General features: G+C 54.4%; 1 protein-coding gene and 1 pseudogene across 1 annotated transcript; one reads left to right on the forward strand and one right to left on the reverse strand.

Moving 5' to 3' along the window:
- Positions 1-153: 153 nt before the first annotated feature.
- RSPH9 (radial spoke head component 9) lies at positions 154-13,726 on the forward strand. Its single transcript, XM_055406290.2, has 5 exons — positions 154-409; positions 4,006-4,171; positions 6,153-6,282; positions 6,697-6,843; positions 13,513-13,726. Exons 1-5 carry the CDS (start codon positions 183-185, stop codon positions 13,671-13,673), a joined length of 831 nt encoding a protein of 276 aa, XP_055262265.1. The 5' UTR covers positions 154-182; the 3' UTR covers positions 13,674-13,726.
- On the reverse strand, positions 8,184-8,283 carry LOC129543931 (U6 spliceosomal RNA; annotated as a pseudogene).
- Positions 13,727-13,989: the final 263 nt, after the last annotated feature.

Below are 13,989 nucleotides of genomic sequence, written 5' to 3' on the forward strand. Positions count from 1 at the left end.
GAAGCTCCCCGTGGCAAGAAGGGCTGGCTGGCTGGCGGGCGGCCCCAGAAGGCTAGCCTGCAGAAAGAAGGTCAGGTGGGTGAAATCCTGCTTCCGGTAGGATGGAGGGGCGGGGCTTTGGGTTTCCATGGACACGGTTTCTCCTAGCAACCCGGCGGGCGTTGAGCAGAGCCGCAGACCGGATGGACGCGGAAAGCCTCCTGCTGTCTCTGGAGTTGGCGTCTGGCAGTGGGCAGGGCCTTAGCCCGGACCGTCGGGCCTCGCTGCTCACTTCTCTTACGTTGGTTAAACGCGACTACCGGTTCGATCGGGTCCTCTTCTGGGGCCGCATCCTCGGCCTCGTCGGCGATTACTACATCGCTCAGGGCGTGAGCGAGGACCAGCTCGCACCGCGCAAGACCCTGTACAGGTGGAGAGGGCGCCCCGGTTGGCCAAGGCCGCAGGGGGATACTGAGGGGAGGGCTACCGGGCCGGGAAGGGGCGAATGGGAGGTAGGACCTAAAGGGGCGGGTTCCAGAAAGCGAGAGGGTGAGATCTGAGAGAGCAGCCCCGGGAGGACACCTGGGGAGGGGCGCCAGAGAAACTTAGAGGTTGACGGTTTAATAATGGAAGCAGGGCAAGAACGGAGGCGGGGCAAGATGAAAGCTTCCGGAGAATGAAAACCCGGAGTAGAAGCCCTGTGGTGGACTTGGCTTTCCAAAGAGAAACGTTTGGAGAAGGGTCCAAACTAAAGTTTGGCTTTAGTTTGGAGAAGGGTCAGAAGCCTTGAGGGGTAGTGGGGAGCTCTTTGGAAATGGGTCCTGAAGCATCTGGGGTGGAGGTGTTGGCTCATAGGAGGCACTCCAGGACGTAGTGAACGAATGTGGAATGGAAGGGAAGGGATTTAGAACTGAGGAAATTTTCCTGGACACTGCCATTTAGGACCATCCAGCCTCCTTTTGACTACCCCGTTGATGGAGAGCTCCCCATCTTACAAGCGTTCTGTTCAGGCCAAAGAAAGTTGGAGACTTCATTTACCTATCCATGCAGCAATCCAACATTGACTGAATGTTTTCCGTGCTGAACCTGGGGTTACAAAGATGGCTAAGACTCTCCCTATCTCCAATTTATTCACACCCAGTAACTACAGCAAAGCATCTGAAAACTGACAGAGGTGTACACGAAGGGGAGGCAGGGTGGGACGTTCTCCTGGAGAGCATCTTTTTTTTTTTTTTTGCCTTCAATATCTCAGCTTTAAGACCTTATTTATTCCTTTTGCATTTTTTGTAAATTATTTATTTTAATTGGAGGCTTATTACTTTACAATATTGTGGTGGTTTTTGCCATACATTGACATGAATCAGCCACGGGTGTACATGAGTCCCCCATCCTGAACCCCCCTCCCACCTCCCTCCCCATTCCATCCCTCCGGGCTGTCCCAGTGCACCAGCCCTGAGCGCCCTGTCTCAGGCATCGAACCTGGACTGGTGATCTGTTTCACATATGGTAGTATGCGTGTTTCAATGCTATTCAGAGAGCAATTTTTAATAGATAAGATTACTGAGATCTGAGAGAGGACCTGGAGTTCTCCAGGAAGGAGTTGGGGAAAGGCAGGCCAGTCAGAGGGAAAAACTGCAAACTTGCTGGCTGGAGCTGGCTTGGGGTGTTTGGGAGAACAGAGGGTAGGCAACCAGGACAGTGGCAGCCTAGGGTCTTCATGTTGAACTCGATGGAGAGGCCAGGAGATTTGAACTTTGTCCATAGGCTATGCAGAGCCACTGAGGGCCTTCAATCAAGAAGAGCCTGCTCGGACTTGAGTGGGCAGAAGGGTCTGGAAGTGGGCGAGCGTTTGGATGTCTGTTGCAGACTGAAAGGGGGAAGAAATGGGGGGGTGGGGTTAGAAAGAGTTCAGTGGTAGAAGTGGCAGGGCTTGTGACCAAATGGGGGAAGGTGAAGAGGAGGTCAAGGTTGACCCTCCCTTCTAGCTTTAGGCAGCTGGGTAAGGGCTGGTGCCATGCACTGGGAAAGAATTCAGGAGGTACTAGGGAAGGCCCAGCGAATTTGGTGTCAGGTGCCCGTGGGGCAGAGTGGTAAGGAAGCATATTAAAGTACAGATCTGCAGTCCAAAAGAAAAATTTGGACTGAAGATATAGATTTGAACCTCACTGTATTCCAATAAGTTTTTATTTCTCCAGCACTTAGTATGTGACAGGCATTGATCTAGACATGGGGAATTCAGTGCCAAAATCCTTGTCTTCATGGAGTTTACATTTTAGTGTGTGTGCTGGAAAATCCCATGGACTAAGGAGCCTGGTAGGCTGCCGTCCATGGAGTCGCCAAGAGTCGGACACGACAGAGCAACTTCACTTTCACTTCTCACTTTCATGCATTGGAGAAGGAGATGGCAGCCCACTCCAGTGTTCTTGCCTGGAGAATCCCAGGGACGGAGGAGCCTGGTGGGCTGCCGTCTGTGGGGTCACACAGAGTTGAACAAGGCTGAAGTGACTTAGCAGCAGCAGCAACAGTTGGGCGGGGGAGAGAAGACAGACAATAAACACACATACATATACAGCATACGCTTAGCATTGGTGCTAAGTGCTAAGGGAGACACGGAATACAGGATGGGGTACTATTATAAACAGGGTGATCTGGGATGGCCTCTCTCAGGAGGTAACATTTGAGAAGAGACCTGAGGCAACTGAGTGAGCTATGTGTTTATCTGAGGGAAAAGCATTCCAGGCAAGTGCAAAGGTCCTGAGGCAGGTGTGGGCTTAGTGTACTTGTGGGATCCTGTAGAGGCTAGTGTGGCTAGAAAGGAGTGGGGGGTCCACTACACAGTGAGGTCAGCGAGGCTGAGACAATTGTTCAGGGCCCTGTGAGCATTCGGCTCAATGGGATGTCACTGGGAGAGTCTGCACAGAGTTACAGTCTGGTTTATTTTTTCCCAGTTGGGTGGGGACCAGACTGAAGCGGGAGCAGGTACAGACATGGGGAGACCAGTTAGGAAGCTGCTGCAATATTGGGCCAGAGTAGATGGTGGCTTGGATGAGGGTGGAAGCAGTGGAGGTGGTGAGAGGTGACTGGATTCGGGGTACCCACTAGGAAGTAGCTGGGGTTCTAGGAGTCAGGTAGGTGAGACTGTGGAGACCAAAGGGGTGAGAACAGGTCCTCGGAAACACTTAAGGCACTGGAGAAGGGGAAGGGGTGGTGTCAAAGGAAGCAGACATGGAAATGCCCTTGTTGGCTTGTAGGTCCCAAGGATGGCCTTCTTCAGAGCGGTTTCTTGGGGTGCCAGGGGGTGGAATCCTGGTGCAGTGGTCAGAGTGAAAGCAGGGTGGGGAGGAAGGGCTCTGGCAGGGCAAAGTGTTCTTGATTACGGTCCAGAGTTGGGGAAGAGGAGGGATGGGCAGGAAAGGGGCATTTCCCAGAGGGGCATGGATTTGAAGACTGAAAGTTTTATAAAGCTGGGGCATCTTCACGTTGTGAAGGAGCCAGTGGAGAGTTAATGGGGCAGACAGAGCAGGCTGGGGATGTAGGTGCTGGGCAGATGAGGGAGGAGCGGGCGACACCCCTCCTGGCAGGATGTGAGAAAGAAGTGACTGGGCTGGCGACGCCCCTGAAGCCCTGAGGAGGAGAGCTCCCGGAGCCTGGGCCGGGAGAAGTGTGGGGGAGATGGCTGTGTATCAGCTCAGCAGGCAGGCTGAGTATGGATGTGGGGCCCCCTGAAGCAGAGGGATCTGAAACTAAGGCAAGTTTAGCTTCCAGAAACTCATCTGCAGTCTCACAATCCAGCTATGTAGGAAGACGCTCTTGGAATCTTGGCAGACTGAAGCTTTTAAGAAATTAAGTTGTATGTCATCACATATGGGGTGGGGGTATACCACAGGCTCTTGCGGCTTCTAAGGGGGGAAAGGTGTGACTCCCAACAGCCTTTCTTGGGCCTCAGCCCTTCGGGAGAAGGGGCAGGGGCAGGAAGCTGGAATGAGAGGGGAGTTAGAATTGGGGTCATGCAGATGTTGTTGGCAGCCTCAACTGCATGGAGTGGAGCCTCCTGCCTCCCGCCACAGAGGAGATGGAGACGCAGACGTCTGTGGTGAAGGGTCGCTTCATGGGGGACCCCTCCCACGAGTACGAACACACCGAGCTGCAGAAGGTGAACGAGGGTGAGAAGGTCTTTGAAGAAGAAGTGGTGGTGAGTGAAGAGAGGAGGCGGGCCCAAGCGCAAGGGGCTGCACCGGTGGACACTGGTGGTGGCAAGCACGGCCACCATCACAGCCACTGGGGCCGCGGGGCCTGGGGCGCTCGGCCCTGGGCCTCCGTGCCGGCCCCCTCACTCCATCCTCGTGGCCCTGGGAAGCTGGTGCGTTGCCTCCAGCGGGTGGAGAGGAGGAAACCTCTGTTAAGTCACCTGCCCGGGGTCACGTCACTCCGGAGTGATAATAGGGTGGCAAGGGGATGGGCAGCTCTTGGGAGAGCTGGGTTATGGGGCCAGGGCTGGGAAGAAGTGGTCTGTGCATTGCTTTGGGGTCAAGGGATGTGCACAGGTGCTTATATTGTATAGATTTATATTTTACTAGATAACACATTCGGGCTTCCCAGGTGGCACTAGTGGTAAAGAACACGGCTGCCAATGCAGGAGACAAGAGACGCGGGTTCGATCCCTGGGTTGGGAAGATCCTCTGGAGAAGGGCATGATAACCCACTCCACTATTCCTGCCTTGGAAATCCCACGGACAGAGGAGCCTGGAGGGCTACAGTTGTTAGGGTTGCAAAGAGTTGACACGACTGAAGAGACTAGCACACACACAGGCAGATAACACATTCACTTGAAACTGTTCGCTGTGATTACTTTTAGGAGGTGGGATTATGAGTGGTTTTTTCTTAGGTATATTATGAAATATCTCCATATTACCCAGATATTCTACAGTAAGCATGACAGCTTTTATATTTTAAAACAGCAAAATAAGCAACATTAAAATATGGGATTGAATGGTTGGAAAATAACCCAATTTCTGAAAATAGACAAACCTGTGATTCAAAATCCAACCTTTGCACTTGAACCTAGGTGAGGCCAAATGTCTGGGTCTAGGTCTGTGATGCTTCAGTGGCAACCCCCTGCCTGCCAGACAAACTCTACATCCTCTGTTTTCTCTTCTGTAGAATTGAGACTTGCACAGGTTAAATGAGGTGCCATTTATTTTTTTTTTGGCCTTGCCACAAGGGTTGCGGGATCTTAGTTCCCTAACCAGGGATTGAACCCAGGTCCCCTACATCGGAAGTGCAGAATCTTAACCACTAGACAGGGAATTCCCAAGGTGATGTATTTAAAGCACCCGGCCTAGACACTTACTAGTTCCCATCTCCTCCTTTGTAAACAATTCCAATCAGCAGCCCAGGGGAAATACGTAGCTGAGTGACTCTGGGGTCTCCCAGGGACCCTTTCCCTGTCAAGTGCTGTTTTCTCCCAAACATCTCTATGAAGTCCTTTTGTTTGGGTTGGGGTAGCCCTTGATATTGATTCTAACCAAATTTCATCTGTGTAAACATGTTACAGTATGGGGTGATGCTTGAGAAATGATGTTAAGTCAAAGAGCAGGACAAGAAACTATAAACTGTAACTCTAATTTTACTTTCAATACAGGCAGAGAAAAAAAAGAATAGAAGGGATTATACCAATATGTTATCAGTGATTACCTTCAGGAGGTGGGATTATGAATGGCTTTAATTTTCTTAGGTATATATGATAAAATACTTCTATATCACCCAGATATTCTATAGTCAGCATGACAGCTTTTATATTTTAAAAAGGCAAAATAAGCAACATTAAAATATGATGACAGAATGGTTTGTTTCTGGACCGCTATATAAAACACTGTTAATGGTGTCTGCTCCCAGTGAGGGCAACTGGGGGACCAGGAATGAGATGAGACACTGCTTTTTATTAATTTGTTTTAAAGTTTTAAATGTTGTACTCACCACCAGCACGTATTACCAATTTAAGAAAGGATGGGAGGGAGGAAAGGCAGGTAAGGGCTTCACTCATGGTGAATTTCCATGCACCTGCATCTCTGCGTGATGACCCAGGTCAGATGGACATGCAGAGGGCCCCTGCCCCAGGCGTGACTGACTGGGCACAGCACCCCAGTGTGATAACTTGTTTCTTGTCTCCTCAGGTCCAGATCAAGGAAGAGACGCGCTTGGTGTCCGTTATTGACCAGATCGACAAGGCTGTGGCTATCATCCCCCGAGGCGCCCTCTTTAAGACCCCTTTTGGACCTATCAGTGTCAATCGGACCTTTGAAGGTAAGTTCTCTTCCCGAGCACAGTCAGACGCATGTCTGGGAGTCCAGGGGAGCCTGTTTTCTCAGAGAAGGAATAACTGTCGCCACATCACTTGGGAGGACCTGCCGAGTGGCCTTACTGGACCCTGACTCCTTTATGCCTGAGGCTGAGAGAGCGTCTGGCCACCTGGGTTCGGGGCTGTGTGTGGGGCTGGGCTCCCCACCTTCCCCACGCTCCTCCTCCATAGTCTGTTCTCGTTGCAGGGTCTGAGCCGAGTTCTGGCTGAGAGAACTCTGGTCCCTTTTCACCCTTCAGTTCCCCATCAGGAGCTGACTGAATCCTCTGCAAGCCCCTCCATGTGGTCTCCAAGGAGAGAGGAAGGGGACTGTGGGGCTTGGGGATGACCCTCCCTTCCTACCTGCCACCCCTTTGTAGGACTGTCCTTGTCCGAAGCCAAGAAGCTGAGTTCTTACTTCCACTTCAGGGAGCCTGTTGAGCTGAAGAACAAGACCTTGTTGGAGAAGGCTGAGCTCGACCCGTCCCTAGACTTCATGGACTCTTTGGAGCACGACATCCCCAAAGGTAACAGCCTGTTACTTGGAGGACATTGGATCCACCCCCAGGTCAGAACAGTGGGCCATGCCACCTGCCATTCCCTCTTAAGAGTGGGACCCACGGCCTGGGTGGCAACTGGGAGTTCAATAAGGGGCCTTGAGTAGGAGGCTCCTCCAGGGCCCAATACAGGGCTCAGCTCCCAGTAGAGAGTTGGTAAATGTTTGCAGACAAAAGGATTGTTTTCCAGGTGCTTCCACAGACAGGAAGTCTCTCTTGATTTTCATATCAATCTTGAATGAAGGCAAGTTGGGAATTTCCCCCCACCAAAACATCCCTGAAAATACTAGCTGTATATACATCTTCACAGTTGGTTTCAGGGTTAGATCCAGTGCTTGGCATACAGCTGGTGCTCAGGAGTAGGTGCCTATTGACCTGTAGAGGACCACCTGCTAAGGAAATGAGTTCTGTACATCTGTCTCCTGCTAAGTGTTTTTTAAATCATAAAACATACAACTTCAGAGGCCTTCTTGTGCTTCAGGGCCCACCTGGCCCAGGCACACAGCCGGCAGTTGGTGGGCGTCAGAGAGCCTGGTTCCTCCCTGGGCTCCACCAGTAGAGATGAAGCACATCCTCGGAAGATGCTCTTGCTGGGCTCTGCATCCCAGGACAGGTGCCAGGCTCTGGGCATTCAGGGGCCACACCCAAGGCACTGCCTCAGCACCTCTGCTTTTTTCCCTCCCCACGCTTGGTGTTCTGAGAGCTGGAGGGATCTGTTGTTGATGATGGCAAAGACAATGATACTACGAACTACTCATAAAGGCAACGACACTGCTTATTGTGTGCCAGGCACTGTACCCTCTTTCCTGTGCCTCGTTTTTGTTTCTTAGTTCATTTTAATCTTCACAGCTGATCTGTGAGTTAGATACTATTATATCATTACCCCCATTTTACAGATGAAAAACAGAGGCTCAGAGAGTTAAATCCAAGGACACAGTATGTGTTAAAGCATTAGACTCCAAGGCTCTGGCCTTGACTGTGGTGTCAAGTAGATGGTGTTTTCAGTGGACAACGGGAATCGCTGGACAGTAGTCACCCCCATCACTAGAGGGAAACATTTCTGGGGAGCGGTGAGCAACCCAATTGGGCTGGAACTCAAGAGTAGGGGTGGGACGGCAGTAGTGGTTAAACACAAGGGCTCTGGAAACAGAAAGCCTGTGTTGGAATCCTGAATCTGCTGTGTACTACCTGGTTACCTCAGACAAGTCCCTCAATTTTTAAAAGGGGAAAATTGATATTTTTTACCTCATTGGATTGTTATGAAAATTAAATGTAATGATAACACATATACAAAACATTTATGATAGTGCTTAAGCCATTAAGGACTCAAGTGAGAATCCTTGCGCAGGGGCCATGCTAATCTTCTCTGTGTCGTTCCAACTTTAGTATATGTGCTGCCAAAGTGAGCACTCAAGTGAAAATAAGTATCATTGATAGTTTTCAGCAGCAAAAAGGCCTTAGAGGGGGGTTGGGCAGGCTAGGGAGGGCCTAGAGGGCCAAAGGGTAGGAGCGTTTAGTTGCTCAGCTGTGTCTGACTCTTTGTGACCCTATTGACTGTGGCCCGCCAGGCTCCTCTGTCCATGGGATTTCCCAGGCAAGGCTACTAGCGTGGGTTACCATTTCCTTCTCCAGGGAATCTTCCTGACCCAGGGATCGAACTCACATCTCCTGCATTGCAGGGAGATTCTTTACCACTGAGCCACCTGTGAAGCCCTAAGAGTAGACCGAGGCAGTAGGAGCTGCTGGTGGCTTGTAGGCAGATCTGTGATAATAAGGCAGTGGTGCATGAATGGATGCAGAGGGGCAAGCCAGGGCTCTGGAGGCCGTTTTCAGGCTACTGCAGTGCCCTGGGGGCTGGGCCATGGGTCACAGGTGGCTAAGGGCTGCCAGCAGAGTGGCTTCGCTGGCCTCCACCACACAGGGGCATCAGAGTCAAGCCTCCCTGGGCATAGACTGGGGGTCCTGGACCTGGCAGGGAGATGGTTATAGAGGGTGAGCATTTCTTAACCATCAGACACACTTTCCAGATTCCCATTACCTCCTCCAACTCTGTGCTCCCCACCTGACTAGGGGCTGGAGGGAGCTGCACATCCCTGGTTGGTAAAGGGAGTTAGGAACACTGTGGTGGTGGGACCCAGGGCCAGGGCCTGCGTGACCAACTGAGAAAAGTCCTCTTAGCGCCCCTAATCTGGGGGCAGCAGCCCCTCCCCGATTCGGAGCGTGGCTGGAAAGCTCTGCCCAGTGTGGACATCTCAGCCGCGGCAGCAGGGAGCCCAGGGCCAGCAGATGAGGCTCTCCCTTCAGAGCGCTGGGTGACTGGGGAGGGCAGGGGGGTGACACAAGAGGGCTTCCTCCCCTGCCCCTGCCCCCCCCGGAGCCTAGACTTCTTGCACTAACAGTGGGCCTCAGGGCTGAGAGATCAACCGATGATTGATACCCCAGTCCCTCCCAGAACACTGCCTTGTCCTTAGTGCTGGAGCCATAGGAGTGAAGGGCTCCTGGAGTCTCCTGTGTGGAGGGGCCGGAGGGTAGAGATGCTCCTGGCCTGACTTTGGGAAACTCCACAGTTCTGGGCCTCCAGTTCCCCTCCTCCCAGAGCCACCACTAGAAAGCCTGCAGGAAGTCCGGCTGGGTTTTACTCAGGATGGTTTGGTGGGGCCTGCGGTGTGGCGGTGAAAATGTGGCTGGCTGGGGGACAGCAGACACTCTGACTCTGCTCCCAGACTCCCTGCCATGTCTACCCCTGAAAGCAGAAGGAGCTGCTGGGAGGCTGCCCCACCAGGCGACAGCAGCCGGAATGGCTGCCAAGTGAAGCAAAGTCCCAATGAAGGGTTCCCTGGGGCACCAGCACTGGCGGGAAGAATAGGATCTGGGAGCTGTTTCCTGCCCAGGTAGGATCAGCTTCCTTTATGGGTCTGAGGCAACTGTTGAGGGGAACCCTGTGTCACCTGTGAGCAGGAATGGTTCAAGCAGTCCCTGGGCCACTCTCTGTGGCCATGTGGGTTGACCAGGCACTCAGCAGTTGGTCCCTGGACCACCCTTGGCTGGAGAAAGGATGGAGGGATGTTGCCTGGAGCCACTTGTGGCCTCCTGAGCCGTCCCACTGTGCTGTGGGGTCTGTGGAGTTCTGTGGGAGTAGGGCTTTGGCAGCAGAAGCATCCTTCTGGCAGACACAGGGCAACAGCCAAGAGTTCACTGAGCTTGGGCTGCTGCTATGTGAGACATGGAGCACTAAGTCAGGATGCCGGATTTCTGGGCAGTACTCTGCTGTTCAACGCTCCTTAACCTTCTATGCTGTCAGCAAATAGTCACTGAGCCGCTAGTATGTCCCAGCGACCGGTGATGCTGTTGAGAACAAGGCACAATCCGTGCCTCACAGGCGTTTGGGAAGATCAAATGAAACAGAGGATGGGAAGTGGCAATGCAAAACAGCAGGTGCCGCACAGTTGTCCTGGGAAGCAGAGCGTGCGGGTGGAGGGCAGAGCGCCTCTCTCTGGGCTGGAGCAGAGATCTCAGGGACTGCCCGATACGAAGCAGCGAGGACCCCAGCACAGTGCCCAGAGTAGGCAGCAGAGGGCAGCAAGGGGCCTGCCTGCCTGGAAAGCCGCCTTCAGTAAGTGATGGGTGGGAAGAGGTGGGGGACAGGGGAGACAGCCCTGGAGAGGGTTTGCAAGCCGGGGTCTGGGATCAGCCCTCTCTCCGGGGGCGGGGGGGTATGCAGGTGGCACCTCCTTCCAGCCCAGTGGAGGTTCAGGTGACAGGTGCTTGGCTTTCTGCACCAAGGGGCTTGGCCTTGCCTGTCAGTAAGACTGGGCACTCTTCTGCCTGTCCCCGCCCCCGCCCCCTCCCATATGCTTTTGCCCTGGTGTGGGGGAGTGGTTGCTCTGAGAAGGGGCCTGTGGCCATTTTTGTGTGTGTGAGACAACTTGTGTGTTGTTGGTCTGAGTGGATTTGAGCCATCTGCCGCCCCTGGACAGCCCTGAACTCCAGCCTGGTCCACTCTCCTCCAACTTAATCTCAGAACTTGGCTGCCTTTCTTCCTGGAGGGCAGGGGAATGCAACTATGATGAGCATCTCCCAGCCTGAGCCTCCCACACTGTCAAGGTAAGTGAGACCCCCAAGGCCCAGGAAATCCAGGAGGACTTCCTGCTCATGCAGGAGGCCCCATTCCTGGTTTACCAGCTTGTATCCCACCACATCCTCAGAAAAGAGAGCTTGTGGAGAAGAGTGGCCGACAGGGGGCTGGAGGGGGAGGTCTGGGGAGACTTGGGAGACAGCATGGGCTGTGAACACTAGGGCTGCAGGAGGCTGCTTCCCCCAGAGTCCCAGTGGTGGCAGCTGGCTGGGCCCAGCCTTGCCAGCAGCTGCAGTAATAAAAGTGGGTGAAGGTGAAAGCAAGAGCCTGGCTTCCCAGGTATATGCTACGTGACTCCTGGCACGTTGAGAGTATGTTTCCTGGGCGACAAGCTGAGCCAGGGACAAGGAAAGGACAGAAGTGTGACAGGAATGCAAGGGAGGGAGGAAGTAGTGTCATTGGCTGCCCAGCCCCTCAAATAGCACTTCTGTACTCTGCCAGCACCCTGGGCCTGCATGGCACAGATCCCCAACCCTGGAGGGGGAACCCTGTTTCCCCTTGCTCTTGCTTGGCCAGTATAGGGGGAGCCCGTGATGAGCATGGCCCCTCCCCCACCCACTAGAAGCAAGAGGTGGCCAAGCCCTAGGCAGGCAGGCTGGTACCGGGGAAGCCAGTCCTTGCTCAGGGTGTGCCAAAGCGCTGATGACAGGGAACTGCTGAGCGTGTCTGGTTGGGGGACTCCAGTTCTTTCTCCAGGGCTGCATTTGGCCCAGGGTGTGGGGCGGGGGGCAGTGGGCCTGTAAGCTGCCTCCTCTGGGTGGTCAGAGCCTGACCTTTTTCAGTTACAGGGGGCTGTGGCTGTGGACTCCTGGAGCAGAGAGGGACTGCCCAGATGCTGCTGCAGGGACTGGCACAGGGAGCTGACGGGGTTACCTTCCGGGGGTCTGTGTTCTGGCCAGAAGCTGCATACGGTGTACTGGGAACACTGTGTTCTGTCACACCCCCTCTCCTGTTACCCCTAGGCCATCTGTTTTCTGGAATGAATGACTGGGAGAGCAACAGGCTAAGGCTCCAGAACCTGCAGGCAGGTTTATGAGGTGGAGGATCTCAGGGATCTAGAGAGGCAAGCTGCAGGAGCTGGCAGAGATACTCCCTACTTCTCTGACTACCCCCCCCCTCGACCCCAGGCAGTGCCCAGTCAGAGCTCTGGGGACCCAGGGACACTCTTCTTCTTTCTCAATGCTTGCTGGCTGGCACTGAGGGGTCTGGGGGAGGGGGGGTCAAGCCTACACTGTGGCTTTTGCTTCATCACCTCAGCCTTGGCTGGTGGTACTTGGTGCAGGCTACCGCTCAGTGCTGAGGTGGCCCCTGCATGGGCACCCCCCAAGCAGGTCAGGGCCAGCAGACTAAATATACCCCAAAAGCTCTAGCTTTGACCTGGGCAGGTGCTGGAGCCCTGAGACGGGCTGAGCTGCCATCAAGGCAAAGGGTGCCTGGTGGTCAGGTCTTCTGGATTCAGGGTGGCCTCTGGTGGGTGGGGCCTGAGCTCTAAGGCTGCTGGGTGTGGGGTGACCGGGGTGGGCCATGGTTGGAGGCAGCCTGGGGGCAGTGGTGCAGCGGGAGCCAGGCAGCCGGGCTGGGCTGGCAGCTGATGAAGGTCTCCGCGCAGTTCTCAGTGCATCACTGGCTGGTCCAACACCAAAACCTTCAAAGCATTTGCCTTTCTGGCAAGGGCTGGGGCAGAGCTGCGGCTGGGCTGGGAGAGGCCTCAGCACAGGGGAATAGAAGCTCCAGATCTGCATCCAGGGGCGATTTTCCCAGGCTCCTTCCTCCCACACAGCGGCTCCCTCCCTTGGTTCTGGAGCTGGATCAGGCCCTTCCCGCCAAGTCCCCGTGGCTGCACAACTCAGCCCCAGGCTGGGCTGCTCCCGTCTGGGGAGCAAAAACCAGGGCAGAATCCAAGACAGACAAAGGCTCATTAGCTGCCGCCCAAGTCCCCTCCCACCAAGGACGGCTCTCAGTCTACCGGCTGCCAGAAAAGGGCTATTGAGCTGGAGGCCTGAGAAGGCCACACTTTTATGTGAGCCTGGGCAGGTCTCATCCATCTCAGAGTGAAGTTGCTGGGCCTGGAGCAAAATTTTGCAAGAGAGGTGAAGTGCACCAGGACAGCAGGCCACCAGCGAGCCCCTGAGTGCAGGGAAGAGAGGAGCCTGGCGTCTCCCCGGCCTAGCCCCAACCGGCTCCGCCTGTGCACGAGTAACCCAGCTTCCTCCCCCATGCAACCTGTCACTAGACTTGCTGACAGGAACAAAACGGACTGCTTTGAGTTCCACCTCTTTTCATTTCCTTCGCCCTCCCTCTGGAAGTGGCTTTAATGAGCAGTGAAATGGCTCAAAGGCAATCAGGAGGAGTAAAGCGCCGGGATAATTAAATTCTTTCCCTTTCCCAGTGGAACCTTAACTCTCAGGCCTGGCTGCCTGGAGCTGGGGTTTCCGCACCCCTGGCCGGGCTCTGCCTCCATGACGCCCAGGCCTTGCCCTCTGCCGTCTCTTCCCCACCCCCAGGGTCCTGGAGTGTCCAGATGGAGAGGGGCAACGCCCTGGTGGTGCTGCGCAGCCTGCTCTGGCCCGGTCTCACCTTCTACCATGCTCCTCGCACCAAGAACTATGGCTACATCTATGTGGGCACCGGCGAGAAGAACCTAGACCTGCCCTTCATGCTGTAGGCGGGCCGCCCAGAGGGTGTGCGGAGTCTAAACAGTAAAAGGCGGTGAATCTGGTCGGTCTGTTCTGGTCGGTCTGTGCCCCCCCACCTCCACCTCCATCTGGTGTCCAGGCTGAGGAGAGGCCCAGCTCTAAATAGAGCAAGTGGCAGAGGGCTGGAATGTGCTAACAAGAGAGAATGGTGGGAGGAAACGGCATGGGGGAGAAGGTGACAGTCAGGAGGCCTTTGAGGAGGGCAGCTTCTTGGACTCAGAAGAGAGCTGCATGTAGCTGGGCAGCCTAACAAAAAGCCAACGGCTGTCAACAGAGAGGAAGGGA

Source organism: Moschus berezovskii, chromosome 23 (genome assembly GCF_049115385.1).
Source record: "Moschus berezovskii isolate FMDL1 chromosome 23, NW_MosBer_1.0, whole genome shotgun sequence".
Lineage (NCBI taxonomy): Eukaryota > Metazoa > Chordata > Mammalia > Artiodactyla > Moschidae > Moschus > Moschus berezovskii.

Bases quoted from the DNA above. Each gene is read 5' to 3' on its own strand.
- RSPH9 (XM_055406290.2), top strand. From the start codon at position 183: ATGGACGCGGAAAGCCTCCTGCTGTCTCTGGAGTTGGCGTCTGGCAGT. The intron at 4,172-6,152 runs GTGAGTGAAGAG...TTGTCTCCTCAG, and splicing joins TCTTTGAAGAAGAAGTGGTG to GTCCAGATCAAGGAAGAGAC. The intron at 6,844-13,512 runs GTAACAGCCTGT...CCCCACCCCCAG, and splicing joins GGAGCACGACATCCCCAAAG to GGTCCTGGAGTGTCCAGATG.